This window comes from Amphichorda felina, assembly GCF_050947745.1.
Source record: "Amphichorda felina strain 45539 chromosome Unknown scaffold_6, whole genome shotgun sequence".
Classification (NCBI taxonomy): domain Eukaryota; kingdom Fungi; phylum Ascomycota; class Sordariomycetes; order Hypocreales; family Bionectriaceae; genus Amphichorda; species Amphichorda felina.
Genome location: NW_028145044.1, coordinates 1,657,408 through 1,684,912, shown reverse-complemented (window position 1 = coordinate 1,684,912; position 27,505 = coordinate 1,657,408). Strand labels below are relative to the sequence as shown.

The 27,505-nt window shown below is 55.1% G+C and overlaps 10 protein-coding genes across 10 annotated transcripts; 6 read left to right on the top strand and 4 right to left on the bottom strand.

Moving 5' to 3' along the window:
• Nucleotides 1–15: 15 nt before the first annotated feature.
• Nucleotides 16–1,446, bottom strand: rhp57 (protein RAD57; the record flags this gene model as incomplete). Its single annotated transcript, XM_083195776.1, has 1 exon — nucleotides 16–1,446. One exon carries the CDS (start codon nucleotides 1,444–1,446, stop codon nucleotides 16–18), a length of 1,431 nt encoding a protein of 476 aa, XP_083048792.1.
• A 1,975-nt stretch (nucleotides 1,447–3,421) lies between these two features.
• Nucleotides 3,422–4,808, top strand: ACO1O0_006382 (uncharacterized protein; the record flags this gene model as incomplete). The annotated part of the gene is made up of 2 exons (XM_083195775.1): nucleotides 3,422–3,897; nucleotides 3,968–4,808. 2 exons carry the CDS (start codon nucleotides 3,422–3,424, stop codon nucleotides 4,806–4,808), a joined length of 1,317 nt encoding a protein of 438 aa, XP_083048791.1.
• Nucleotides 4,809–5,201: 393 nt separating this feature from the next.
• Nucleotides 5,202–7,933, bottom strand: YAT1 (Choline/Carnitine o-acyltransferase-domain-containing protein; the record flags this gene model as incomplete). Its single annotated transcript, XM_083195774.1, has 3 exons — nucleotides 5,202–5,350; nucleotides 5,410–7,458; nucleotides 7,507–7,933. 3 exons carry the CDS (start codon nucleotides 7,931–7,933, stop codon nucleotides 5,202–5,204), a joined length of 2,625 nt encoding a protein of 874 aa, XP_083048790.1.
• A 2,945-nt stretch (nucleotides 7,934–10,878) lies between these two features.
• On the top strand, nucleotides 10,879–13,075 carry ACO1O0_006380 (major facilitator superfamily domain-containing protein; the record flags this gene model as incomplete). Its single annotated transcript, XM_083195773.1, has 5 exons — nucleotides 10,879–11,054; nucleotides 11,152–11,534; nucleotides 11,592–12,067; nucleotides 12,156–12,677; nucleotides 12,839–13,075. 5 exons carry the CDS (start codon nucleotides 10,879–10,881, stop codon nucleotides 13,073–13,075), a joined length of 1,794 nt encoding a protein of 597 aa, XP_083048789.1.
• Nucleotides 13,076–13,542: 467 nt separating this feature from the next.
• ACO1O0_006379 (2EXR domain-containing protein) lies at nucleotides 13,543–14,421 on the top strand (the record flags this gene model as incomplete). Its single annotated transcript, XM_083195772.1, has 1 exon — nucleotides 13,543–14,421. The coding sequence occupies one exon, from the start codon at nucleotides 13,543–13,545 to the stop codon at nucleotides 14,419–14,421; it is 879 nt and encodes a 292-aa protein (XP_083048788.1).
• Nucleotides 14,422–16,441: 2,020 nt separating this feature from the next.
• On the top strand, nucleotides 16,442–18,563 carry SSA2 (heat shock protein 70 family; the record flags this gene model as incomplete). The annotated part of the gene is made up of 3 exons (XM_083195771.1): nucleotides 16,442–16,509; nucleotides 16,569–17,247; nucleotides 17,373–18,563. 3 exons carry the CDS (start codon nucleotides 16,442–16,444, stop codon nucleotides 18,561–18,563), a joined length of 1,938 nt encoding a protein of 645 aa, XP_083048787.1.
• Nucleotides 18,564–19,180: 617 nt separating this feature from the next.
• On the bottom strand, nucleotides 19,181–19,924 carry ACO1O0_006377 (EMI1 family protein; the record flags this gene model as incomplete). The annotated part of the gene is made up of 1 exon (XM_083195770.1): nucleotides 19,181–19,924. One exon carries the CDS (start codon nucleotides 19,922–19,924, stop codon nucleotides 19,181–19,183), a length of 744 nt encoding a protein of 247 aa, XP_083048786.1.
• Nucleotides 19,925–20,864: 940 nt separating this feature from the next.
• On the top strand, nucleotides 20,865–23,184 carry YME2 (RNA12 protein-domain-containing protein; the record flags this gene model as incomplete). The annotated part of the gene is made up of 2 exons (XM_083195769.1): nucleotides 20,865–21,051; nucleotides 21,104–23,184. The coding sequence occupies 2 exons, from the start codon at nucleotides 20,865–20,867 to the stop codon at nucleotides 23,182–23,184; spliced, it is 2,268 nt and encodes a 755-aa protein (XP_083048785.1).
• Nucleotides 23,185–23,232: 48 nt separating this feature from the next.
• On the bottom strand, nucleotides 23,233–25,683 carry ACO1O0_006375 (uncharacterized protein; the record flags this gene model as incomplete). The annotated part of the gene is made up of 2 exons (XM_083195768.1): nucleotides 23,233–25,339; nucleotides 25,403–25,683. The coding sequence occupies 2 exons, from the start codon at nucleotides 25,681–25,683 to the stop codon at nucleotides 23,233–23,235; spliced, it is 2,388 nt and encodes a 795-aa protein (XP_083048784.1).
• A 420-nt stretch (nucleotides 25,684–26,103) lies between these two features.
• ACO1O0_006374 (5'-methylthioadenosine/S-adenosylhomocysteine nucleosidase family protein) lies at nucleotides 26,104–27,339 on the top strand (the record flags this gene model as incomplete). Its single annotated transcript, XM_083195767.1, has 1 exon — nucleotides 26,104–27,339. One exon carries the CDS (start codon nucleotides 26,104–26,106, stop codon nucleotides 27,337–27,339), a length of 1,236 nt encoding a protein of 411 aa, XP_083048783.1.
• Between the last annotated feature and the right edge of the window lie 166 nt (nucleotides 27,340–27,505).

The window sequence follows — 27,505 nt, the reverse complement described above, 5'->3', positions numbered from 1 at the left end:
TGTGATGTGTAGCGTTCATCCGTTGTCGCCTCGTGATACTTGCTTGTGGTCCTTTGGCTTCACAGCTTCCAGTCCACCCAGTGTTATCTCAAACTCGACGGCACCGTCCGTTCCCTGGCCTGAAGCCGGGGCATGCGGTGCAAACACAACCTTCATCCACCGCCGCCACGTCCTCAGCGTCGGGCCCGTCACATCCCCCTCGCCGTCGTAGTCGGCGTTGGCGTCGTTAGCCATGACGGGCGGCGCGGTGCGTCTCGGCTGTCCGTACACGGGCCGCTTGAAGAGGGCGATGCGGCAGGCGATCTGGCTGGACCACACGAGGCCCAGGCTGGGCGTCTTGAGGGAGTAGGACGAGTGCGGGTCGTCGCCCCAGCCGGTGAACCAGCGCTGCTGGTGGTCGAAGCCCAGGACGGGGGGCGCGGGGGGCTCGTCGGGCAGGGAGAAGGGGAGGGGCGATGGCGGCGTGCTGGGGAGCGAGGCCTGGTGCAGGGGCCTGCTGCGTGAGGCGAGGGGCGTCTCCTGCGTGGCTGGGAGGGGAGCTCCGGAGCTTGGTCGCGGGGGTTGTGAGCGCATTATGGAGGGCGACCAAGAGGAGGAAGATGAGGAGAAGCGGTCGGCGACCTGGTTGGCGACGACGACGGCGAGGTCATGGCGGCGGGCAAAGTCGCGAAGCAGGGCGCCGAGACGGACCAGGTCGTTGCTGCGGGCGGCCATGTTAGAGCCGCGGGAGGCGGGGCCCTGGCGCTCAAACTCGGCGCGGTAGTTGGCGGCGACGGAGTCGACGACGATGAGCCCTATGCGGTGGCGCTCGAGCAGGACGGGGACCTGGTACTGTAGGATGTGGTCCTGGGACTCGAGGTCGGGAAGGGCGGCGCTGAGTATGTTGTCGAGTGAAGGGCGATCGGCAACGTCGACGTCGTGGGTCAGGGTTGGGTTGGCGCGGAGCATCTGGGCGAGGCGCGAGGTGGACAGACCGGACTCGGTGGAGATATAAAGGGCCTGGCGGGCGAGGCCATGAGGTGGAGGAAGCTGGACGGCGAGGCAGAGCGAGAGGAGGAATTGCGTCTTGCCAGCGCCAGACTCGCCGGCGAATTCGGTGATGCGACCGGTGGGGATGCCTCCGCCGAGGGCGGCATCGAGATCAGGGTCGAGGGTGCTGATGAAGGAGGGCCATGGTGATGATGGCGATGAGCCAGACTCTGATGTCGATGGCGCTGGGTTGACGAGTGGGATGGTGTGCGGGGTGAGGCTGTCGGAGAGAGAAACCTGGATGGCGGCAATGAGACGCTTGAGGTCGAGCAGGGGCAGGTGAGTTTGCTTGGCAATGTCGGCGGGATGGAGGGTGAGGAGGTCTGTGGTGGTGAGGGATTGGTTCTCGATGGTGGGGAGGAGAGCGGCGAAGTTGGTGGCGGGGAAGGATGGCAGGATGCGGCGGAGGTCCGACATGGGTGTCAAGCTGGGGGTAGGACAAGGTGGACAGGGCGGAAGAGTGAAGCTATCGCCACCTCATGGCTCTCACGAGTCTGGGGGCGACCTGGAGGTTGATGTGATTTCCGCGATGGAAGAATAATTTCTCATATGGACCGAGAAGGAGATGGAAGCCCAGTTGGTATCAGACAAGTGACATGAGTACAATGGCCGGATTCCCTAGTCGGGTTAAGTTGTGAGAGACGCGTCGGTGAGATGCTCACTGAACACTCAGGTCGCAGGTGCCTTTCTGACGTGAAGTTGCTTGACCCCACAGTGCTCACGATTGGTCTGATCCCAGACACGCAACACTACTGGGGGTGTTGCAGCTGTTGCAGATAGAGCCACGTGCATTTTCGGATGGAAACACCTAATGCTTGGTATCAGCTTATGCAGCTGTACACATCTCTTAGATCTACCTGGCATTAGTAGCTGGGACTTGTCAGATGCGGTTTGAACTTGGTGATGATCAATGTTGGCACAGTGCGCAAGAAGCGGGAGTCTCCGCGGGAAGGAATTGATTCCGCAGTGTGGTTGTTGAGCGGGAAAGCACCTTCCGCGCTACATAGTACAACGCGGCATGGAAGGAGCAACTTCTGCAGATATGATTATTATTATCACGCAACTCCTTTCGATCGAACCAACCGAATCTCTATCATCTTCCTTGCTAGGACGCTCTGACCTGCTCTCGCATTTCGCCCGATGCTCAGAGCCACGGCCTGCCCTACGGGGCTGAAACTGATCCTTGTGGAAGTTGTGACCATTGGTGATCGCTGACTCCTTCGTATTATTCCGCCGAACACGGACCCAAGCCATCGATTTCTTGGCTTTGGCGCTTGGACAGCTGTAAAACCTGCAGGACCCTGGCATAGCAACATCACAGCACATCACAACCACCTGCAGCGAGTGCGCCATCTTCAGCTTCTCCCATGTCTGACATCGTCGGATATGCCGCTTGCGAGTGCTCCAAAGCCCTCTTCACATGGACCCAAATTTTGCAAGACAAATTGCGCAACGTCTTGTTTCATCACTTCGCGCTGTTCCACAGCTGTCTCGTGGAGAACCACGAGTACTCGTAGTATTATACTCCGAGGTGGCCTAATAATTCCCCGATCTTACATGGTTGCTACGCACCGTTCCAGGGCCCCGGACTGCTGTTGGAAGGGGGCAATCGACAGCCTGTTTAGGTACTAGAGCCTCATGTCCTCTCCTCACAGTCTGATTTGGTCCGGGTTTTTTTTGGTCTCTTAGGCCAGACCGCTAGACCGTGCAACATCTGACCTGCTAGGTAGAGGAAGTTCTTAGTCGCCCCGAATCCGCCTTATTCGCATCCGTGCTGCACAGTATCCCCGAAGCTGGTTGGGCTTGATCCTTCTCCCCAGGTTTAAGGAGCAATGGTCGCTCTCTTTCTCCTCTGATCGCAATTGTCATGAGGGATACTAGTATGCAATAGGCCTGCCGCTGGAGAATCGCGCTATTGCCAATATGCTGGGGTTGCTACCTCACGGCCCACGCTCATGGTGCAGATGTCCATTTCAGCTCCTGCACGCTGTCCAGCCACAAGCGATGGAGGGCCCATCTCAATGGCTCATCGCAACATGGGCTCCCCTCCGTCTCCGTGTAGCCAATCTCAGATGTTGAAACATGGATGGCGCCTACATGTTATGTAGCACTGGCGGAGCTTAAGGCTGACTGGGGCAACGTGCCTGAGCCGCCCGGGAGATGCTAGTGTTGACGATGGAGCTCCAGCTGTCCGCCTGATACCCGACTCCCGACTCATGGGCCAAGGCCCGACCGTTTCGTTGCCGTTCCGATCGAGGTGTGCTGGCGGTGCTTGGGTCACACAAATCCTGCCTCCCATCCATGTTCTTCCTGTCCCTCCCCTTTTCCTTTCGTGAGTCCCTTCTGCTGTGATTCCATTCCACCGGCTCGGCACAGCGAGATACCCTCGAGGATGAAGGGCTCCGGACTCACCGTTGCCTTTGTGGCGGCTCTTTTTGCACCCATCGAGGCTTCTCCGAGGCCGCAACAACCCAGGGCCACCCTCTCGGTTGACCTCGCCGCCGACGGATGGACCCCGAAGCCCACTCCTCCGCCCCGTGGTCTGATCAAGCTCCCCAAGCGCCAGGCCGACGACGACTGGGGAGAAAAGGATGGGGATACTAGTGAGGGTAACACTGAGGGTACGACTGTCCTTATCGCCCCCGACAACACATGTGGCTATATATCTGGCCGCCCTGGTGCTCACTTCACGTGCCCAACCGACTACTACTGTGCTCTCTTTCCGCCGGTATCAGTCAACACTGGCTATGTTGGCTGCTGCGACGATGTAGACTGCGGTGTCGCTCTTGATTGTATTGACTTTGAGGGCTACTACTCATCGAGCCTCTGCGATAATGGGTGCCTTGTCGACGCTTTTACGCAGAAATGGTATGCCTTATGCCCCTCACTGCCGAACATTGTTCTTGCAAATTCTCCGTCTACTAACATGCAAGCGCAGCATCGACACGGCGAGGCCTTACTGCAACACAGTCTCGTTTTCTGAGGATATCTACGACTATTGGTGCAACAGCCTCAACATTAGCACCATCCAGGCGGCGGCCACAGCTTATGCCGGCCAAGACCGGTCCTTCTCCCCCCTGGAACTCACAGACGAGGCTTCATCTTTCACCCTCACGGGAGGGATCACTGACGGACCCGGTGCCACCTCCAACCCTGAGCCCACAGCCACCGAGACAGACGGGGATGGCGGCAATGACGACAATGGTAATGACAGCGACGGTGACAAAGATGGAGACAAAGATGGGGGTGACGATGGTGGTACACCCATCGGTCCCATCGTCGGCGGTGTCGTCGGCGGCGTCGGTGCGATCGGTATCGGAGGTCTCGCTCTCTGGCTCTTCTTCCGCAACAAGAAGAAGAAGCAGGCTGCCGCCGCCTCAGCCCAGCCTTCTCCCCCCGTCGCCTACGCTCCCGTTCAGCAGCAGCCCTCTCCCCCGCCTCCTGGCCAGTCATACCAGCAACAACAGGGCTTTTACGACCCCAAATTCGTCGCCGCTGGCCAGCAGTACCACCAGCAACAACCCCAGCAGCAACAGCACCTGCAGCCAGGCGGCTTCTACACCATGGGTAACACTCCTCCGCCGCAGTCGAATACCTCGCCCGTCGTGTCCTACGTGGACCCTACCGGGGCTTCCAGTCCTAGCACGGGCTACCCGTCCGGCTTCACGACGCATTCCCCCACCTCACAGGGCGGTCCTCAGCAGCAGGGCGGTTTTATTGTTGAGGCGCCCTCGCGGCCCGAGGAGACTCACCGCGGAGGCGTACATGAGATGAGTTGAGATAGGATTGGGGCTTACAGGAAGAGATTAAGACGTGGGGCTGAATGAGCGTTGATTTGCATGGCTGCGGGAGTTTAGTGGGTTTAATGGTTCAATGATTCAATTCTCTGGGAATTAAAGTTCATCTTGGTTCCAAAACCCTGAGCTCTATTATGTGTAGGACAGGGCTTCCACTGCGGTTTAGATGGTATATGTGGTTTGTGTCTATACGCGACCAAAGACAATCCTCGATGTATCATGAAAAGTTCGTTAAATAATATCCAACATGGTTTGTTTCTCTATGTACAGTGATGTTACCTGGAGTGGCAAGACTCGACCTCAATATTCCAACGCTGAACATTCGTCTAAGCTAGCAAAACTTGACCAAAACTCCATCCCGGTATCAACACTCAACTAATACTCGCTCAGCCGCAGCTTCTTGCCCACATCCCGCCGTCTAGCTTGTACTGCAGCACGTTCTGATGCCTTAGTCTCCGAGGTGTCGTACTTATCACTCCGGGCCTTGAGAGCCTGAAGCAGCATTCCAGCGTCGAAAAAGCCATCTGCTCTGCCGTCAGTATTCGAAACAAGTGCAAATTTCTGGATCAATCAAAAAACTTACATCCTCCTATTTCGTCATCTTCCTCGCTCATCGTCATACTCTCCTCAGTTGGCGAGGTTGTCCCGGTGTACGCGCTCCTTGGTGGTCTGATTGAATCGGCCGTAATAAGCCTGCCTCTGGACTTGAGCCTACTGATTCCCATGCGTGACGATGTTGGGGGCTTCTTCTTGACGACATCCTCAGCCTCGCGGGCGCGCGTGGATCCCTTGGCCTGTCCGGCGGCCGAAGCCTTCCGGTTAGTGATGCGTAGGATCCGGCGCATTTCAAGAAGATATGATTCGAGGGTGTGAACGAAGCGGCGGGTCTGGCGGTGCTTGCTAGAGACACAAATAGAGATGGACTCGTCCTTGATGATGTATCCTATGCCGAAACCATCCCCAGAGGTAGGGCCAAAACCGAAGTGTCGTAGGGATGGATTGCCGCAGTTGGACGTTGACAGAACGGTAGTATTAAGCCGGTCCCAACCAGAGTCCGCAAAGAGGAGGGGAAGGGGGTGTATATTATCACGCAATCGCGAGTTGGTGCTGTCGCCGCGCTCGCGAGTGGGCTTGACCTCGACTCCGTCCACGGAGCCAACCGGCGATTCCTTTCCAGGGCTACCCACAGGGGAGTTGAAATCACGGTCTGAGAACCCATCCGAGGGGCTAGAGTAGCCTGTACTGCTTCGACTCCTCTCCATCTCCTCGTTGACGTATTTTTGCCAGACACAGAAGAGCGCATAGAGGTGCCTGTCACAGCCTTGTGCTTTGGCACACTCTCTTGTCGAATTAACATGTTTTTCGCAAGCCTTCTTCAGTGCCTCAACTTTGTCTTCGGCCGGATTGTCGGTCCAGAAGGTCTGTACAAAGTTGACCGACTCTTCCGTGACTGGGCGAACGGCCTCGGTGCGTCCATGAAGGTACACCTTTGTCATCGCTGGTTCGTACGTGCACTCAACTTTGCCATAGAGACCGTAGTACGCTGCCTGGAAGGCCATCTGAACAAATGCGTCTGGAGAAAATCCCATGGACGTGATGAAATTCTTGCCGAAAGAGCTGAAGTCCAGACACTCAAACTCGTTCTGCTCAATGAGATCGGCCAGTCTCGTCTCCGCAAAGCGGACGGCGATACTCAACTCTGGGACCATGTCCCACTCGAGTTTTCGCGGGGTAGTATTGACATCTCCGAAGCTGTCTGGATGACGTTTGGATGGGTCTGGGCTGGTGGAAGTCCACAGCGTCGGAGCTAGGCCATTGATGGACCGGGCGAATCTGAGAATCGTGTCCGTGTACACATCGCTGGCAAATCGGAGGACGGTGTGACCATCGACACCGGTGTGTTCAAAGTTGATGCCTGCACTTCCATTCTTGCAAACGATTATTTGCAACTTGTCGTACCAGCGGTTCGTGCATGTGCCAATCTGGACGCCCTTCTCAACGAGACTAGTGCCGCAGAGCATGTTCTGGCATAATGCCGCGGCGTTGGGTGGCTCTGTATAGTCGAGACACAGGATAAAAAGCGCCGAGTCGACAATGTTCAACGAGTCTGCATTGTTTGAGGCAGGTTCTCGTGTTAACACGTCCCGCAGCCCAGACCACACTTTCCGGTTCTCAGTGCTAAGAACACCAAGAGCACCTTTGGCGGCATCTTGAATAGGGGTCTGTTCGGCATCGTCGATGATAGTCTGGAGGTTCAGGGAAATATCCCTCTCCGTCATGATCACATCGGAGTTGTCGTCAAGAACATCGAACCAGTAAAACTGCCCATGGCACATCACAACCATGTGCTTGGAGTCGGGGTCTTGTTCGATCTGGCATCCAGCCTCAGTAGGCACTCGAGCTGTACCGAATAACCTCGAGAATTGGTACATGCACAGAGGCGTCCCCTTCACGGTGTCTGGGGGAAGCTCCTCTTTCCTCACCGCTCGGACGAACTCCAGAGAGGACGCAACTAGTGAAGCCGCTCTTGTAACTTGGTTGTTGCGGGCTGGGGTGGGATCATCTTCCAAGAGGAAGAAGGGGTTGAGGTTGAGTACGACAGGGTTGTCGAAGTTGAGGTATGAGTCGTACCCTGGGCCTATTAGACAGGGGTTTATCGTGGAGTTGAATAGTCACTTACAGAACTGTTCAATATAGCTGGTCTTGCTCTGGGCATAGCTTTTTAGCTTCTCCTGAAGCTCGGGCCCGTCGGCCTTGAGGAAATCATCGACGGCATGCTGCGTCTCGCCATGTTCCCTCGGTGTCTGAAGTGGCCTTAAGGCCTCGAGGTACTTTCTGGCGGTGCTGGAGAGGTCTGGAATGGGAAGCTTTGGTAGTTTGTCCTGGGCTGCAAAGGTAATGCCGCCAGGTTGCTTTTGGCCGTTGTAGGTCGCCATGGGAACCCTGTGATAGCTCGACTCCCGCTTCAAACACTCAGGTGCTCTGGACAGTTGGAGTTGCTGGGGTTCCTCGGGGATTGTTCGGGGAGTGTCTGCGCGAGTAGGCGACTCGGCCAGTCTCTGGCCTAACGGCTGCGGGAGAGCAAATGTTCGGACTTGAACGGTCATGGTGTCAGCTTTCCCTATTACGGGTTTTGTGGTATTCTAAGCGTAGAGGGGCGAAACGCTGGTGCTGATATTGAGGCCGCGGAGGGCGGTTCGGTAGAAGTAGTGGCAGTCTTGGAGATAGTAGGCCGGCATTACACTCGCGCTGCTACGGCTTCATTGGGGAGGGAGAGAGGGACATTAGTCCTTGATAGAACTGGAAGCGAAGATATAGAGGGACGGAGGATGGGGTAAAATATGTAGGAGAGGGTGTTGGGAGAGGGCAAGTGATATAATAGCAGCATGTGGCCGCGGTAGTAGTAAAGACGCGGGGGGTGTAAGTGGAATACCGCAACCCCTTGGGGGTTGAGGTTACCACACAGGCGGGAGGCCCCCACACTCGTAGGCACCCGTAACACGACCGTGTGGTAGACAACCGGTCTCCAACCGAGATGGTGCCCGTTGATCCGGGAGGCGCATCATGAGACTGTCGCACCGATAAGGTGGCCGAGTTGCGGACCAGTCCCGGGTCTGAGCCTGATCATAGGAGCCGAGAATGGGATGTGTGGGTATGTGGATTGATTAGTGACGACAAGAAACGAGGTAACGAAGTTGGAGGTGATGCGGCGGGAGTGTGTGTATCAAAACGGTGATGTGAGGATAATAGCCCACTCTCCGCATGCCCGAGTGACGCCCGTCCGAGATTATGTCCGTACCAGGAGCATTCATCTTGGCGGCAGAGGCATGTCGCAGTTCCCATGGCTTCGGGAGGGCCGGCGAGGCTCCGGCAATGGAGGGGGCCGCCATGGCGCATAATGATAGGCAAGGGCAGTGGGAGGCCGATGGAGTGGTTCGCGACAGCAGCTATCGTGGAGGGCCGGAAATGGAGTACGACTGTAAAATGCTCACTTACCAGCACTGGAATCCGGGCCACGTTGTTGGCTCGGCTAGGAATAGGTTGTCCGGGGAAATAGCCTCTAGGCTCTGGTTGCGCTTAGCTGGCCAGGTGCCTAGGCGTCCTTTGTGGTGGGTGTTGTCGCTCCGCGGAGGTATTCTGGCTCGTTCCCAGGCAGCCGAAGGGCTCTCACATGTGAGGCGCTGGAGACCTGGTTGGGCTTCTGGTTAAGTCCGTCAGCGGCAGCGCGTCCCTTGACTCGACCCTCGCTCCCTCGTTCCCTTGTCCCGCGCCTTCTGGGGCGCGTGTCGGGTTGAGGACGAAACGTGAAATGTTCTCGTACGTCACCGGAGCCCCGCCACCAAAGAGGCAGGCTGGGTGGAACCGTGGAACCGTCGACCGTGGGACCGCTGGCTTCGGACGACGGGAAGATGCCAATTACAAACCAACGTCCGCAAAGGGTGGCAGGCCGACGGGGCGCGATTAATCGCTAGTGGTACGTAGAGCAACGCAAGCCAGGAGAGGAAATCGAACCAAACGCCACGAGCATGCAAGCTAGATGGTAATAGTAGTAGAGCGCAGACACCGGGAGAGTCGCTCGACGAAGGGAGAAGAGAGATGGTGGTCGATGGCGATGGCTGTGTGTGCGTCACGATCATCAGTCAGGTGCGATGCGACAACTGGAACAACTGCGACAGCAGCCATGGAAGACATGCCCACGGCGCCTACCTTACCTTGTCAAACAACCGCTGCGCGCTTTCCCTTTTATCCCATCTCGGCTCATTTAATCGCGGAACAAGGCAATTGCACCAAGACTACTAACCTGGAAGGCAAGAGGCACCTGTAGTTTGCCTCTGCCTTATTTCCTATCAGGGTACATTCAGCCGTGCGATATTGAAGTTCATCTTGTCACCATTATCGAAAAAGGCAGCCTTCGGCCGAACGGACGGCTGGGCAAAATGCGACATGGCCAATGCCTAGCACCAGCATGTGCTATGACTGTCATGTGCATGTCATGGTCTCCAGCTTCCCCACACCACTGAAGCAAAGGCCTCGATTCCCCAGGCGAGCAGTGAGCCAGGGTCAAAACGCGGACCAAACCCTGGGGATCATCCTTTTACTCGTACGGCAGTTGCACCAGCATTCTTTACTCGCACCGTATTCCGCCCATCGTTGTTCCGGCACCGGGATGGCACCCCTAGTGCTCCGTGCCACCGCCGGCACCGCCGCGCCCGGCCATCTCCACTCTTTCCTCCTTTACGGAATCACAGCTTCGCCTCGGATTCATCAGGCTGGTTGCCGGTTGCCGCCCTTCGGTGACGTTCTGCCTTTCAAACCGCTGATGGCATTCGCATTTGTGCCCTCACCTTCCACTGCCAGACAAGACCCGGCATCGGTACTGCCAACATACTCGTAGCATCTCCTTATCTACTACTACTAGATGGAAAGGAAGTAACCTCTGTCCGTCCAAATGACCCCCATTTTCACAACAGGGGGAGCATATTGTTACCTCATTTTTGACAACGTCGATGTTCTTCCACTTTGGGTCCTCGATTCAAGAGGGATCGCAGTTGTCGTGGCTGAGCTTCGACAACTTGGCGCTATACCACTTTCGGAAATCCATTCGAGCTCCACTCCTTGTGGCACTGCTAATTACAGTCCATGCTCAAAGCCTCGAAACACTCACTTTTTCAGGACCCCAAGTTTTGAATATGATGCAGAGTAGATGTATCTCGGAATTTCCCCTCGTCTTTTGGAAGTACATTCGAGCCCCGCCAGATCTACTATGTATAGGCTGATTGAGCGCCACATCATGACTCCCAAGCTGAGCTTCGAATGGCTTACCTTGTCTTTTGGTTCAGGCATTAGAGCTCAAAGTCCTGACAGGACACGTCTATGAAATTCAAATATAGATAGCCCCCCCGAGATTCAAGATGGAAAACAAGGGCCCGAAGTTCATTATTTCTTTCTTGCGACTGCTGTGTAGATTGGCCGTCTAAACGACATCAGGGTGAACTGAAGAACGCCAACACAGCTGGGGACGACACCTTACACACACCATTTCTTCACTATCATGCTGATCTCCAAGATCCGATCGACCTTGGAGCCTAAGTCCAATGCCGTATCCAGGCCTTCCGTAGTGCCTTGTGGACACCGGGAGCCTTCTCTCGAGCCATGCTTGGACTGCAAGGCCGAGAAGGCCAGGATTCGGAAATACAGGTGGAAAATCATCCTCGGCCTGGTCTTCCCGTACGCATTGCAGGCACTGGATACCACAATGTACAACTACCACCATGCCCATTTTTTGCTAGCATTTATATGAAAAGGAAGCTGACATTTATCATAGTATCGCAAGTGCCCTCCCGTGGATCGCCGGTGATTTTGGCCAATTCTCGCAGCTCAACTGGATCGCCTCGGCCTTCAACCTCACCTCGGCCGCCTTCATCCCCTTCTGGGCCCAGATGGCCGACGTCTTTGGGCGATATTCCACCATCAACACCGCAATTATCCTCATGCTTGTCGGCAGTGCCCTCTGTACCGGGGCTCCCACCACAGCGTTCCCCGTCCTCCTCCTCGGTCGCGGCTTCCAGGGCGTCTCAGCTGCTGGACTGAACGTCCTTGTTCGGACAATCCTTGCCGACCGTGTATCTCTGGAGGAGAATGCCAAAAATTGGTCCATCTTTGCCTTTGTAGGCGGTGTCTCGTATGGCCTAGGGCCTGTCCTTGGTGGTGGGTTGATAAGTCTCCTTCCTGACATTTGTATAGAACTAACATTTAATGTCAAAGGCTACTTGACGAGTGCCGACTGGAGATGGTGCTTTGCCATCAACCTCCCCATCGGAGTCGTTGCTCTGGGCATCACCTACTTTGTCCTTCAGAAGGAACTCCTCGGACCGCAGCCGATCCCTGAACTCGACGAGACGACAGAAACTGGGCGGCGCACCAAGTTTGCCGCGCGACTCAAGACGGTTGATGTTGGCGGTCAGTTATTATTTATGATTGGTTTTGGCCTCATCATCTTGGCTGTCACTTGGGGCGGCGCCACCTACCCCTGGAACTCAGCTGCCGTTATCGTCTCGTTGGTTCTTGGTGTCGTTTTCACAGGGTGTTTCTTCTGCTGGGAGAATATGCTTGCTCCTGGTGGCGTCCTATTCCGGAAGCTACCTTGGCAGAGGGCGATGATCCCCTGGGACATCATTTCGAATCTGGACATCCTGATACTCTTCTATACTGAGTTGGCCTCGGGTATGGGTGCGTATGCTGTACGTGCTCCTCTTTGGCGCATACGTTCTGGTCCATCAAACTGAGTTGTCTAGGTCCTCTATTTTTGTAATATATATTTCATCTCAGTCAAAGACTATGAGCCAGATGAGGCTGGTGTTCAACTCCTCTATTATATTCCTGGAATTGCAGGTGAGAGATTCTTCCACTTACAAGAGATACGCTTTCGCTGACCATGGCTACTGGCTAGTCGGTGTCTACTTGTGCTCATTCTTCTGCAACCGCTGGCCTCGGATGACCTGGCCACCCATCTTCTTCGGCACCCTTGTCGAAGCCGTCGGGATCGGCATGCTGGCCTGGGCCATGTATAAGCAACACACTGCTACTATATTTGGCATGATGGCTCTGGTGGGCGTGGGTACCGGGCTGCGGTACATGGCTGCTCCGCTACATGGCGTGGGTCACTTCAGAAAGCACCGGGCCGCCGTCATTGGGCTGCTGGCTGTCGCTATCCCGCTGGGAGGGACCATTGGTCTGACCATCATGTCAACCGTCTTCAACAACACCTCAGGCCTAGACTATGACGACGACTTTTCACATATTCGGGACCAGGCGCCCGAGACGATGAAGGAATCGAAGCGAATGGCAAAGGTGAGAGCCATATTTCATAAGGAGATGACAAGAAGCTAACGATGAGGAAATAGATGGGTGTCGTCTGGGCATTTGTAGCTATCACTCCAATCCTGGCACTGGTGAGCGCATCAACCATCATACAACAATGATCCAGATTCGGAGACACTAACATGTGCCAGGCTTGGGTTGCCGCATTCTTCCTCGGGAACGTCAAGCTTGGAAGGGGAAGCGGCCCGGACGAAGAGGGATCCCAAAATATCGTCATCGAGGAACCCTATCTCCTGACCGTGATGAGAGGAGAGCGTGGGTCCGACGATGAGGTAAAGGACATCCGCCTAGAGAGTCCTGATGGGGAGACTAGCCTTGTGAATGGGTCGCCACATCTGGAAGATGGCCAACGTATTAACCGCGCATAAGTATGCTCTTTTATTATCTTCTATAGAAATATAGAGATTTCATATGTTGCTAGACAGTTCTTTGCTTCCTTGGAGAGCGACCCAAGAGATAGGCAGTGTTTTATTCGAATTTCACTGCCGTCGTGCCGAGGTAGCAGTGAAACGTCAATTCAGGTCTTCGATGCCCAATTCGTCGTATTTTCCTTTTTTTAGGCACGTATATTGATATGCTGGCGTCTAAGTACGTATCTAGGTCGGGATTCGGCCCCGATGTCACCAACTTACCAGTGGTCACAGGGGAACCTACATGTGAGTACTTACTAGGTACCGGCACGTACGTGGGTGAGATCTACACCCATTCACTTTACTACAACACGGATCAACAACTCCCTCATCTTCAACCCGACCACTGCGGCTAGGCCAAACCCTCCAAATGAATATTGCATAGAAGAAGGTCTCAAAGGAAGGGACTAGTGTCGCCTGCCGCAATGGCTGACGGGATTGAGCAAGATGAAAGTCCCAACCCCAAGTTCTGGCTCGAGTTCCGAACATCGGACGACGGCATGAAATCCCTCCCCCGCGACTCGACACTTAGACCTCCCTTCACCCTGTTCCCACACTTCTCCCAGCTGCCACCGGAGCTGCGTCTCAAGGTCTGGTCCTACCTCGTCCAGCCGCGCATCGTCGTGGCGTGCTGCATGTGCCGCGCCGACGACGATGACGATGACCTCGATGACCTCGATGATCACCAGGTCAAGCTCGCCTACCGTCGCCAGGAGCTCGACCGCCTCACCACGCGAGGAGCCGCTGTGCCCACCCTGCTGCACATAAACCGCGAGTCACGCGCCCTCGGCCTGCGGTACTACGAGCTGACCTTTGGGTGGCGCATCTCCAAGATGCTGTCCGACACGCCGACGTCGCGCCCGCCCCGCGTCTACTTCAACTTTGCGCAGGACGCGCTGCTGCTGACGGGCGAGCTCGAGGCCTTTGACAGCTACGGCTTCAACTCACCCATGGTCTACTTCCTGCGTCGCGAGGACACCTTCCGCGTCCGCCACGTCGCCTGCGCCTTCCGCGAGCTGGGCTACCCGGAGCAGGAGAGCGACCAGATCTTCGGCTGCCTGTGGCACGTCGTGGACCGGTTCCCCGCGGCCGAGAGGCTGCTGCTGACGGTGGGCGAGGGCGACGAGGAGAGGGCCGGGGGCGCGGCGGCCGCCGGGGGGATGCTGAGTCCGGACAACGTGGTGCAGAAGCTCTGGAATGGGTGGATGTGCGGGACGACAGCGACCAACCCCCGGGTGGCTAACAAGCAGATGCTGCTGGTGAGGGAGGAAGGCCTGATGGAGTTTGTGGCAAGCCAGTCGTAGAGGCTCTGGTGGGCGAGTTGACGAGTTGACGAGTCTCTTATGTTCATGAGTAATGCTTTATACAATACTAGTAGCCAAGTGTGTCGAGACTCGGTGTCTCTCTTATAATATTCCGTAGTTTATTGCTTATATTTCTAATGTAGAAATACTCGTGTATTGCGTAGGCTACTCCTTATGTATTTGATAGATTTTTTCTATGCATTGATAATAGCAGCATTTCCTAAGGCTGACGTCCCCTCCAATGATTTGGTTATCAAGGAGAGTCCGACTATTAGCGCCGATAATACATGTTTCCAAATCGTCTGCCGGACTCTCGTTTTTTCAGAGAAGCAGACAGGTCGCATAAGTACACGTTATACGCCTAGGCTTGACAGGCTGCTGGGAAGCTGGATTATGCGAGTTGTTCGTCCCATATATCATCACGGTCGATCTCACGATCTAGTAGTCCGGACGGAGGTTCCGGATATCGGCAGAGTGACACAGTTCGTTACACACCTCGGCTGGCCCGGGTTCACAGACCAGTTGGCATCAATTTAGAATGGCAGCTGCTATTATCAGACAAAACATCCGGACTTGCCTGCCTAAGCGAAACAAGCGTGCAATCCTGTAAGAGGTAAGACGCGGAATGTGATTCGATATCAGGCGATGAGCCAGACTGTAGGAAATGTCCGGCCCTAGAGATGACTTTCGGCCTCGGAGCACGTCAAGCTACCACGTATCGATCACGGGGATGAGCCAGCTCGAGGTGGATAGAGTGACGAAAAAGAGCTTCAGCATTTGCAAATGAGTTTTCGGGAAACACGGCCCAAACTCAATCCGACGCCGGGCCGGAGATCCTGACTCATGAAGCTCCATGGTGAAGCTCGAAGCTTCTGAAGCTCTTGCCCCGCCAGGCGCTTGATGCGAGCGATGACCCTAGCCTGATTGCTTGGAGCTGCAAGCGGATGCATCAGACCCTGCTAGACCCCGCTGGGGGCAGGGGGACTGCGGGAAACTATCACTGCTGGTGCAAAGAGGTCACCGTTGCCTGCTCAACCAACTTGCTGCCCAGTTTGCCTGTAGATTGCCTTGCCATGTCCCGCCTTGCCGGTTTGCCTGACCGTAACAATGAAAACCCACGGGTTCATTCTTCAGCAGCGCCTCCGAAGAATTGGGAGTCTGACGGTACAGGGTTTTGAAGAGCTTGACGACCGAGCTTAGCTCCAAGGCGGAAAGGCTAGATGGGGATCTCGGAGGAGGCTCCCCAGGGACTTGGACAACTTCGCCCCAGTAGCATCACCATGACGATGACGACCCAGGGAAAAAAAAATCTCAATGGAGGGGCACGGACAACTGTGGCTGTCCATGCGGTTGCTCAGGTTTCGCCGGGCCAAAACTCTTTTCTGCCAACGACGCCCAAAAAGAGGGGCGACTTGCAGGGGCCAGCTCTTGTGGTGGGGCATGTACTGGTACAGTTGTCTAGGTGACCGACTGGCGGTGACCCGAGGTACCACAACCCAGAGCTGCCCCGCGGTGGCCCTGGAAACTTCGGATCTGGCATGACATCAGGCAGCTCTGGAGCTAAGGTCTCGTAGAAGCTGTTGGGGCTGATGAGATCCAACAGGCAGGAACAGAGCACAAAATGAAGAGGGAAAAAAAAAGACGAAAAAGAGGTAATCAGGTAATTTCCAGGACCAGCTGCAGATGCCATCGAATTTTCAGGCAGCTTCTAGGTGATTGCGGCCGTGGCAACGTGCGTCGCGGATCTGCCAGACTCTTCTCGAACCCCCCTGCAAAATTCCGGTGTGGGCTCCAGCTTGGAACTGCACAGAAACACATCGAACCTCAGCTCCCACCTCTAGGTATTTAGGTCCTGTTCCATCTGCCCACCTCTCACCACCACTCTTTTTCTCTCTAAACTCTCATACCCTCCCCTCTGATACCCCTCATCCTCTCTCATTTTCCTTTTTCTCGAGTTTTCTCTTGCACACACGTTAAATCCAATCCAAGAACGAAGCAAGACCTCTCATAATCATCCACAATGGCTCCCGCCGTCGGTATCGATCTGGGTACGACGTACTCTTGCGTCGGTGTTTTCCGTGAGGACCGGTAAGCTCCCCTCTACAGCTCCAGCCAGTCACACCGAGCAATTGCTAACTTTTTACAAGATGCGATATTATCGCCAACGACCAGGGTAACCGCACCACCCCCTCGTTCGTTGCCTTCACCGACACCGAGCGTCTGATCGGTGATGCCGCCAAGAACCAGGTGGCCATGAACCCCACCAACACCGTCTTCGATGCCAAGCGTCTCATCGGCCGCAAGTTCAGCGATGCTGAGGTCCAGGCCGACATGAAGCACTTCCCCTTCACGGTTATCGACAAGGCCGGCAAGCCCGCCATCCAGATCGAGTTCAAGGGCGAGACCAAGGTCTTCACCCCTGAGGAGATCTCCTCCATGGTCCTGACCAAGATGAGGGAGACTGCCGAGGCCTATCTTGGTGACACCGTCAAGGATGCTGTCGTCACTGTCCCCGCCTACTTCAACGACTCTCAGCGTCAGGCTACCAAGGACGCCGGTCTCATTGCCGGCCTCAACGTCATGCGCATCATCAACGAGCCCACTGCCGCCGCCATTGCCTACGGCCTCGACAAGAGGACTGAGGGCGAGCGCAATGTCCTCATCTTTGATCTGGGTGGTGGTACCTTTGATGTGTCTCTCCTTACCATTGAGGAGGGTATCTTCGAGGTCAAGTCCACCGCTGGTGACACCCATCTTGGTGGTGAGGATTTCGACAACCGTCTCGTTAACCACTTCGTCAACGAGTTCAAGCGTAAGCACAAGAAGGTATGGAATCCAATTCCCTGCATAATCACTCTGTATTTCCTGTGTATTGGCTACGTATTGCCTGCGTATTGGCTACGTATTGCTGGTGTATTTTGTTGAGACACATTGCTAACTTACACGTGCAGGATCTGTCCACCAACGCCCGTGCTCTGCGTCGCCTCCGCACTGCTTGCGAGCGTGCCAAGCGTACCCTCTCTTCCTCTGCTCAGACCTCCATTGAGATCGACTCTCTCTTCGAGGGCATTGACTTCTACACCTCCATCACCCGGGCCCGTTTCGAGGAGCTCTGCCAGGACCTCTTCCGCTCTACTGTCCAGCCCGTCGACCGCGTCCTCACTGACGCCAAGATCGATAAGAGCCAGGTCCATGAGATCGTCCTCGTCGGTGGCTCTACCCGTATCCCCCGTATCCAGAAGCTTATCAGCGACTACTTCAACGGCAAGGAGCCCAACAAGTCCATCAACCCCGATGAGGCTGTTGCCTACGGTGCTGCCGTCCAGGCTGCCATCCTGTCTGGTGACACCAGCTCCAAGTCGACCAACGAGATCCTGCTGCTCGATGTCGCCGCCCTGTCCCTCGGTATCGAGACCGCTGGTGGCATGATGACCAAGCTCATCCCCCGCAACACCACTATCCCCACCAAGAAGTCCGAGGTCTTCTCCACTTTCTCCGACAACCAGCCTGGTGTCCTCATCCAGGTCTACGAGGGTGAGCGCCAGCGCACCAAGGACAACAACCTGCTCGGCAAGTTCGAGCTGACCGGTATCCCCCCTGCTCCTCGTGGTGTTCCTCAGATTGAGGTCACTTTCGATGTCGATGCCAACGGTATCATCAACATCTCCGCCGTTGAGAAGGGCACTGGCAAGTCCAACAAGATTGTCATCACCAACGACAAGGGTCGCCTGTCCAAGGAGGAGATCGAGCGCATGCTTGCTGATGCTGAGAAGTACAAGGAGGAGGATGAGAAGGAGGGTGCCCGTGTCGGTGCCAAGAACGGTCTTGAGTCCTACGCCTACTCTCTTCGCAACACCCTGGGTGACCCCAAGGTCGATGAGAAGATTGAGGCCGGTGACAAGGAGACCCTCAAGACCGAGATCGACAAGGTTGTCGAGTGGCTCGACGAGAACCAGCAGGCTGCCCGCGAGGAGTACGAGGACAAGCAGAAGGAGCTTGAGGGTATCGCCAACCCCATCATGATGAAGTTCTACGGAGCTGGTGGTGAGGGTGGTATGCCTGGCGGCATGCCCGGCGCTGCCCCTGGTGGCGCTCCTGATGAGCAGAGGAAGCAGGACCCCGATATCGAGGAGGTTGACTAAATTGCTTGATACCCTCATGGCTCATTAGGTCTTGAATTCGCGTTCGAAGCGTGTCTGCGACTGCGCAGAGACTTCGCGATTCAACGGATGAGGAATGACTAGACTTGTTTTTTGCGATGCATTTACGGTTTTATGAACAGGGAAAAAGCACGGGGGGTTTCTTGTACTTTAATGACTAAACAACAAATCAAGACTTGAACCATTTCAAAACACGGAAAACTCATTTTGTTGTGAAAGTGTTGTAGACCACTGCTCTACTCCCGACGTAGTCTTTGCAGCTCGACAGACCGAACATAGGAACGAGCCTTGTACAATGGTGTGTTTATGTCTACTTGATGTCACCTGGCGCAATTCCCAGCGTCGAGATCTCCATAGCTGGGAAGTACTGGGCTATTTATCCAGTTTTACGGTTTGGATGCGTAGACGTCTCTAGTACACGTGGAACTACTATGTACTAAACACGCGAGAAACAACTGATCAAATATAATTATTAATTAATCTTACGCTACCATGCTAAGAAGGCCTAGTCCATAACTGATCAAATATAGTATAAGAATTGTAATATTGGAGAATAGATTGTAAATGCGCTTCTTTATAAATCAGGTTTACTACATTGCTCATGTCGACGGAGCGTCGTCAAGACCTAGCCGCTCCCTAGCCTCCCTCCGCCGCTCATTCTCCTGCCGTCGCCATTCCTCATCGTTGACAGTCGGTAAATCAATGCTCTTGCTAAATGCTGCACCAGGCGGCAGCTTTTCCTCGCGTGGGCGCCAGACGTCCTCGGAGCTTGGCCGTCCTGGAGCGTAGTATTTGGTATACTCGCGGTTGCGGTAATGCTCACGAACCGCTTCGGCTTTCGTGGGACCGCTGTGGGACTTTGTGCGCATGCAGAACCAGAAGTCGTCCCACTGGTCAGAGCAGGAGCGCATTTCACCTTGGCGGTAGACGGCGTTCCACTGGCCGCCGAGAGAATTGCAGGACCAGGCAAGGTCGAATGCCTGGCGACAGGACATTTCTGTAGGAAGAAGGGACTCGGACAGTTTGTCGCGGGGCGGCGCGTTGAGGTCTATTTCGTCGGTGCGGGAGCGGGAGGCTTTGAGAGAAAGCCAGGATGATGATGATGAGGACGATTCCGAGTCTGGCTTTGAGATGGGAGAAGGGGCTGCAGGCGAAGCAGTAGTCTTGGACGGAGACTCTTTCTTAGAGCCAGCGTCGGAGGAGAAGAGGTCGATAAACTTCTGAATCTCGGGGTCGATGTTGGGTTCGTTGGGTGCCGTCTTGGTGGATGAGTTGGCGCCAGACTTATCCTCAGCCGGCGATGCCGGCTTGGGAGGCGACGAAGACGCCCAGAGCCAGCCCATTGTGACTATCAAATGTTCTTTCTTGTGCCTATAGGTGTGGCTCGTGTTGAAGCCGGAGTGATGTATCGGTTTAAGAGTGTTTGACCAGAGAAGAGTATGTCGAAGACGACTAAATGGGACGAGGACCAGACGCGGGGAAGCCTGCAACAGTCGCCTGATCTCGTGACTGGCGCAATGTTCGGATATGTAGGTGATAGAGGCCGAGACGGTTGTACGTATGCAGGAGGATGCAGGGTTGCCCAATGGGAGTAGGAGTGGTATTCACTTGGAGAGAATCGTGATGCCGTGAAAGGTGATTGGCTTCGGGGAAGCCTTCTTTCCACGATTGATCCATTTCTTGAAAGATTCCGCACCGGAACTATCGGATGAACTATTTTCCCGAATCGCCGACACGATCCCATCGTGCAGGAAGGTGGAACCTGGTCGGCGATGACCTCATTGGTTCCAGCACCCGAGCTCTCTTCAGCTCCCAACCCGGATTGGAATCGATGCAGTGAGCTCAACACCCTTCCTCGGCTTGTTTCTTCCACCGCGTCATGTGTACTCCAAGGTGAGCGCGTTGGAAGCGAGAAACATGTTTCGCCCACGAGGAGTTAGATCTCTGGCCGTCAGGCCAGGGCTATGGCCCACAGTACATACTGCTCGAGCCTGGGCTCCTGGCAGTGCGTTGCATCACCGCCTTAACCAGCGAGCTCAGGCCAGCCATCCCCGAAGTCGAGCGTGGGAGACCACAGCTGCATCTTCTGCGACCAACCAAGGAGATGTGGAGAAAGGGAAGGAGGATGGGCATATCGGTGTCAAGTCCAACGAGTCCGTCCTCTTTTTTGACAGTAAGCACATCAGAGCCCAACTCCATGAACCTACTAACGCGGGTGCCTCAGATCTCTTCCCCATCAGTCTCAGCAGTTTCTTGAACCGAGTATGGAATACGGATCGAGACATGGCTCAGCTTCTGGAACGCTTTGAATCCTCATCTTTAGGCCTCATGGACCCTATTCGCCTCGTTAAGGCGGCTTTTCCTGGCGATGTCTCAATGAAGGTTACAGAAATCCTCCCACGCCTCAAGGATGGTGGTGCTTTTGTGAAGTTTCGCCATGACGCTGCTTTGGATCCAGTGCAGGCTGAAGGTGAAGCTGCCCGCTCTATTATGAAATATCAATTTCCTGACATGCTTCCTAGAAACCCTCGTCGCAAAGCTGCAGGAAAACCCCTTGAAGCCATGGTTCAACCCATTTCGAGGGATCAAGGCCCGCCTTGTCCGTGGAACACCTTGGCTTGAGGATCTTCACCGGTATCCTACCAACCTCGTCAAGGTCGAGTTCGTCCCAACCGAGCCTGGAGCCACTCCCGAGGAGCTCTCAGAGGAGGTTCTCTACACTTTGTTCCGCAAGTATGGCAAGATTGCCGACATCACTCCTCAGTCGCAGGACGACAAGACATCGCCCCGGTACGCCTATCTTAGATTTCCATTGATAAGAGACGCCATCATGGCCCGCAACTGCATGCATGGATTTGTCGTCAGCAAAGCGCTGGGCGGCGGCAAGAACGGCACCCAACTCCGCATGTCTTACGAGAAGCTAGTGAAGCCGCACAGTATCTGGAATTGGCTCACAAGCCACCCACGCATTGTCGTTCCTGTCATTGCTGCTCTCATTGCAGGAATCTCGGTCATCATCTTTGACCCCATCAGGCAGTTCTTCATCAAGATGCACATCCAGCACTCCCTGCGATTCACCGAGTCACGAATATACAAATGGTTCAAGACGCAGACTGACAGCTTCCATATTACGGGCAGACGCGACCAGCACGACGATCTGAGTACCGTATGGAACCACCGGCGCGACCTCATTGAGCAGCTGCGTGGTTGGCTTGATGGCAATTCCGATACCTTCATTGTTGTGACGGGACCCAGAGGCTCGGGTAAGAATGAAATGGTAATGGAACAGGCGCTGGAAGGACGCAAAAACGTTCTCACCATTGATTGCCGCCCAATTGTGGAGGCCAGGGGCGAGTCTGGAACTATCAGCAGGTTGGCCACCGCCGTGGGATATCGACCCGTCTTTTCATGGGCCAATAGCATGAGCAGTATGATTGATCTTGCTGTTCAAAGCACCACTGGTGTCAAGCCCGGCTTCTCCGAAACGCTCGAGTCTCAGCTAAACAAGATTCTCTACACAACCACCTCGGCGCTTAAGGAAGTTTCCCTGGCCGGGCGTTCTAAGAAGGACAAAGATGCCAATTTGTCAGATGATTCCTACCTTGAGTCACATCCTGAACGCCGTCCGGTTGTGGTCATTGACAATTTCCTGCACAAAGCCGAAGATAAGGCCATCGTATATGAGAAGGTTGCCGAGTGGGCTGCTTCGATTGTGCAGAACAATATTGCTCACATCGTCTTCCTCACCAACGATTTGTCATATACTAAGCCCCTCACCAAAGCCCTTCCCGATAGAGTTTTTAAAACGATTTCTCTCGGTGACTTGGATCCGGATGTAGCCAAGAAGTTTGTCATCGGCCGTTTGGAAGAGGACCCCCGATCAGATGATAAGGAGGGCGAGAAGGCCCCTGAGACGTCTCGAAAGCCAGATCTTACTGGACTTGACGAAAGCATCAAGACTTTGGGGGGCAGGCTGACTGATCTGGAGTTTCTGAGCCGCCGAATCATGGCTGGCCAAACACCAAAGCAAGCGGTTGATGAGATTGTCCATGAGAATGCCACCGACATTGTCAAGATGTTCCTCCTCGGCAGGATAAACGACAACGAACGGAAATGGTCTACGCAGCAAGTCTGGCTCCTCGTCAAATCACTCGCCGAAAACCCCACGTTGCGGTACAACTCAGTTCTCCTCTCATCCACCTTCTCCTCATCCCTTACCCCAGCAGCTAAGGACGGCGAGCTCGCCCTTGAAAGCCTTGCAGATAGTGAGCTTATATCCGTCCAATTCCACCAAGGCCGCCCGCAGATTATCAAGGCTGGCAAGCCCCTGAACCAAGCTGCCTTTGCGGTCCTGCTTCAAGACAGCGTGTTGAAAGCCAAGATGGACCTCTCAGTGCTCAGGGAGCTAGTCAAAATCGAGACCAAGAACATAGAGACTGTCGAGAACGAGCTGGCCCTGCTTGGCGGCCTGCCCAAACAGACCAACGAGACAGCCAGCAGAGTGAGGTACCTGCTCAGCAAGATGGACAGCAGCCAAAGGAAGATATCGCAATTCGACGGGGAGATGGATGGACTAAAAAAGATTTTGGAAAAGGAGTACTGATACTGCCAGCTGCCAAGATCAAGAAAATCTGACCACGAAACTGAGCGTCTATGGATTCTTCTCCTGTATATGGGCTTGTCGGCCCACCGCTTCTGCCTCGCTATGCTTTCCCTGGCGCTGCAATACTGATATAAGTCGTCTAATGGCAGCAAGCGTATGTCGATGACCTTGGCCAAGAACTCTCTGCCTCCCCTCTAGAGCCCGTCGGCTCATGGCCTCGGCCTCGTCGTACTTTTCTTGGTCTTCGAGTACTGCTGCAAGATTTCCTACGCTGGTGAGCGTGTATGGATGCTCTTCGCCGAGGACCTTCTGTCTTGCCTCTAAAACTCGCCGGGTCATGACCTCTGCCTCTTCGTACTTTTTCCCATGTCGCAATCCTGAAGCAATATTGCTAAGCATAAGAAGCGTCCGCGGGTGCTCTGGGCCAAGTCTTCTCTCACTCGCGAGTAGGCCTCGTCGGTTCAAGGCCTCTGCTTCTTCATACTTTCCTTGGTGTCGAAGTGCTGCTGCAAGATTACCCATGGCCTCGATGGTGTCGTCGTGCTCATCTCCAAGAGTGCCCTCTCTCACCAACAGAACTCGCCGGTGCAATTCCTCTGCCTCGGCGTACCTTCCCCGGGCATGAAAACCTGCTGCCAGAGTGCTAAAGGCCGCCGCAGTAGATATATGTCCAGGGCCAAAGACCTTCACCATCCTCTCCAGGGCCCACTGGCACGTTGTTTCCGCTTCTTCTTTTCCCTGACGATACTGCGACACGGCGATGCTTCTGAGGCAATTGAGTGTGTCTGGGTGATCCGGGCCAAACATCCTCTCCCTCTCCTTCAGGACTTGGCGATGTATGACTTCGGCTTCTTCATATCTTCCCTGGTGGTGCAATATCGACGCAAGGAGGGAGAGACTTTTCAGCGTGTGCGGATGATCTAGACCGAGCCGCTCCTCTCTTGCCTGTAGAGCCCGTCGGATCACCACCCCCGACTCTTTATACATTCCGCTATGAAGACAGTACACGCCGACATTGTGGAGCAACTTGGCCAATCTAAGAAGGTCTGGTCCGTCAGCTGGCACGTCGTCCATAAGTTCACGAATGTGGGGTTCCAGTCTTCGACACATTTCCCAGGTATCATAACTCCATGTAGGATATTCGTTCGACATGATCCGCAAAAATTTTCGCTTCCACGACTCAAAAGTGCCGAACGACTGAAGCCATATACGCGAGCAGAACTGCACCAGGGCGTGCATTTCAAACGAGTCACCATCAGCCATCACATCCACTAAAGAGTATCCGAGGAGCGTCTCAAGGTCTTCAGCGAGGACATCGATATTGTCTCCCTTTGTGTCTTTCTGATTATTCACATAGGCTTGCAGTATGGGCTTGGGAATATCCTGAGGGCTGAAAAAGCTCATAAAGGATAGAAGGTTGGCGGCGGATGGGTGATCGCGAAGGACCTGTTCAAATGTGATCTGCCACGTTCTGAGAACAGAGTTGGTGGCACTCTCATCCCTACGGAGATCGCCAGTATCCCGACCAAGGAGGCCTGCCTTCTTCCCATCGTTTCCTCGAAGCTCGTCCAGGTAACTTGACAGGGATATGGGTGGCCTTTGTTTCTTGATGTAAGCTGCAGCCTGGGTGAGCGCAAGTGGCAAATAGCCGAGAGCCTCGATTAGCCCGGTCGTCGCTTCGTGGTCCTTGGTATATTTCTCTCCGAGCCTCTTCCGAAGAAGCTGCTCGGCCTCGCTCTCGAGCATGACGGGTAAATTCCATACGTTATCCGTGTCAACAACAAGCTTCTCTATGGCTTCGAGTCTCCGGGAAGTGATGATAATCGATCCGCGCCCAGTCTTTGGAAGAAAGGACGCGAGCGGCCGATCTCCCTCTGCGCTTTGGGAGCCAGGTTTGGGAAAGAACAAGTCCTCATCATCGGCATTATCGATAATCATCAGCCAAGGGCCATTGTCTTCATCACACATCCAGTCGTACACAAGCTGGAGGACGTTACGATCCGGGTCGTCTCGCCCGGGTAGCTGTAACCTGTCGGCAATAACCTGGTATGCCCCCTTGAATCGCTCCCGAGAGCTAGCATATACCCAGAAAACATAGGTTTCGCGTGAGTCCTTCCGGACTTGGTGTGCATGGTGGATTGCAATCTGCGATTTCCTAGAGCAGAGAACTCAGTCCCAGAAGGTCATCTACGCGGGGAATGGGAAGGATATATCGTACCCGACGCCACCGAGGCCAACTAGAGCAGCCCGACTGCCTTCTTCCGCTGTCCGGTCCTGTAACCACTCTGAAACCTCGGTCCTGTCGACGAAATTAGAGTCCTTGTTGAAGGGTACAGTCGAGAATGGCTTGGGGGCTCGGGGCGGGCCGTATCCAGGGGCGCCAGGAGGAGGGGCGTTGTGGTAGACGTTGAAGTAGGCTGCTGCACCCGGCTGGAGGTTCCAGCCGGGCATCGAGAATTCACTCGAGACTGGAGCCGAGAAGTTGTTTTGCACGCTCATAATGGCCCTGTGACGACATGTCTTGTCCTGGTGAATTTGGGTGGCAGGGAGGAGCAACCAGAGCGCTGGCTGGAGCCTGGCTACAATGGACTCATAAATGCAAGGTAACTGAACACACAGCAGCAACATCATCCGGACTGTCCGTACGATGGGCTGCAATCGAGGCAGGTCAGGCAGGCCGCATGTAGTCAGACCCGGTACGGCGCGTACAGCAGCAGGGCCGCTCCTCATTGGGCTGTTGGTCGGCTCTACGAACAGTTCCGCCCAACATGCATACAATGCTGCATGAAAATCCTAGCAGACTCAGCTGTTGAAGAAGACGAGGACTGACTTGAGGGGGTGGCGGGGAACCCGGGGAATGGCCTTGAAGAAATGGCCCGATTCTTCTTAACCCAAACCGTCTCAGACACCTGGTGAGAGATGCCCATCCAGCGACCTTCGAGCCGTGGCGAGTTCGCCGTCGCCATCATTTGCGCCCTGAGTCGAGAGTACGATGCTGTCCAGTACACCTTTGACGAGATCTGGGATGATCAAGGTGACCAATATGGCCGCGCCCCCGGTGACACCAACCAGTACACAACAGGCCGCATAGGCGGACACAATGCCGTCCTGACACTTCTGCCACGCATGGGCAAGACCAACGCCGCAAGCGCCGCTGCCCAGCTGCGCACGAGCTACAATGGGATCCTCGTGGCCCTCATTGTCGGTGTCTGTGGTGCCGTACCCTCCACTAAGGATGGCAAGCCCATCTTCCTGGGCGATGTCATTGTCAGCAACCGGGTTGTGCAGTACGACTTTGGCAGGCAGTATTCCGACGGGTTTGTTCCCAAGAAGGCGGCCGAAGATGTCCTTGGACGGCCAAACAAGGAGGTGACGGGATTGCTCAACATGCTAAAGACACACCGGGGCTATGACCGTGTGGAGGCGCGCACAGCCGCCGTTATAAAACAGATCCAAGGCGCAGTCTCGGACCATCCCGACCGCCGGGGGATGTATGACTACCCTGGGGTCGCGCACGACAGGCTGTACCTGACAGTGTATCGGCACAAACACCAAGAGCACCAAGAGCCCGGCTGCGTCTGCCGCGACTGCAGAAGCGCCTCGGACTCGCCATGCGAGCTGGCCCTCGTTAAATCGTGCCACGATGTTGGCTGCGAGGACTCGAAGCTGGTCAGGAGGGAGCATCTCCGGGTCCGGGACGGAGGCCGGCCCCACATTTATATCGGGGCCGTCGCATCGGGAGACGCCGTCAACAAGTCGCCTGTCCACCGGGACAAGCTGGCCGAGGAGGAGGACGTCCTGATGATGGAGATGGAGGGCGCCGGCGCCTGGGACGAGCTGCCCTGCATCGTGATCAAGGGCGTGTGCGACTACGCTGACAGCCACAAGAACAAGGACTGGCAGGACTTTGCTGCCGCGTCGGCGGCCGCGGTGGCCAAGGCCATGCTGCAGGGCTACACGAGGACCGACAGACCTCCAGCTGAGCGGGTGACAGTTCCTCAGACCCAGGGCCAGGGCCAGAGCCAGAACCAGAGCCAGAGCCAGAGCTTGAATAACATGACCAATAACTTCAACGGGCCCATATCTACGCCCTTCTTCATGCCGGGATGGAACCAGCAGGGACAGGTACATATTCATAACCATGGTTCAGGATAGGATGAAACAGTACCGTGTACGCAGTTTTTGCGATGGCAACGAGCATCATTCTCAGGACACAGTAATACATCGACGGTTCAACCATTGCCGGCCTCCCATCCCTGTCGTGACTGGAGCATTCCCTCCCCCCTCCACCGCTGCCTATCTCATACAAGTAAAAAATGCC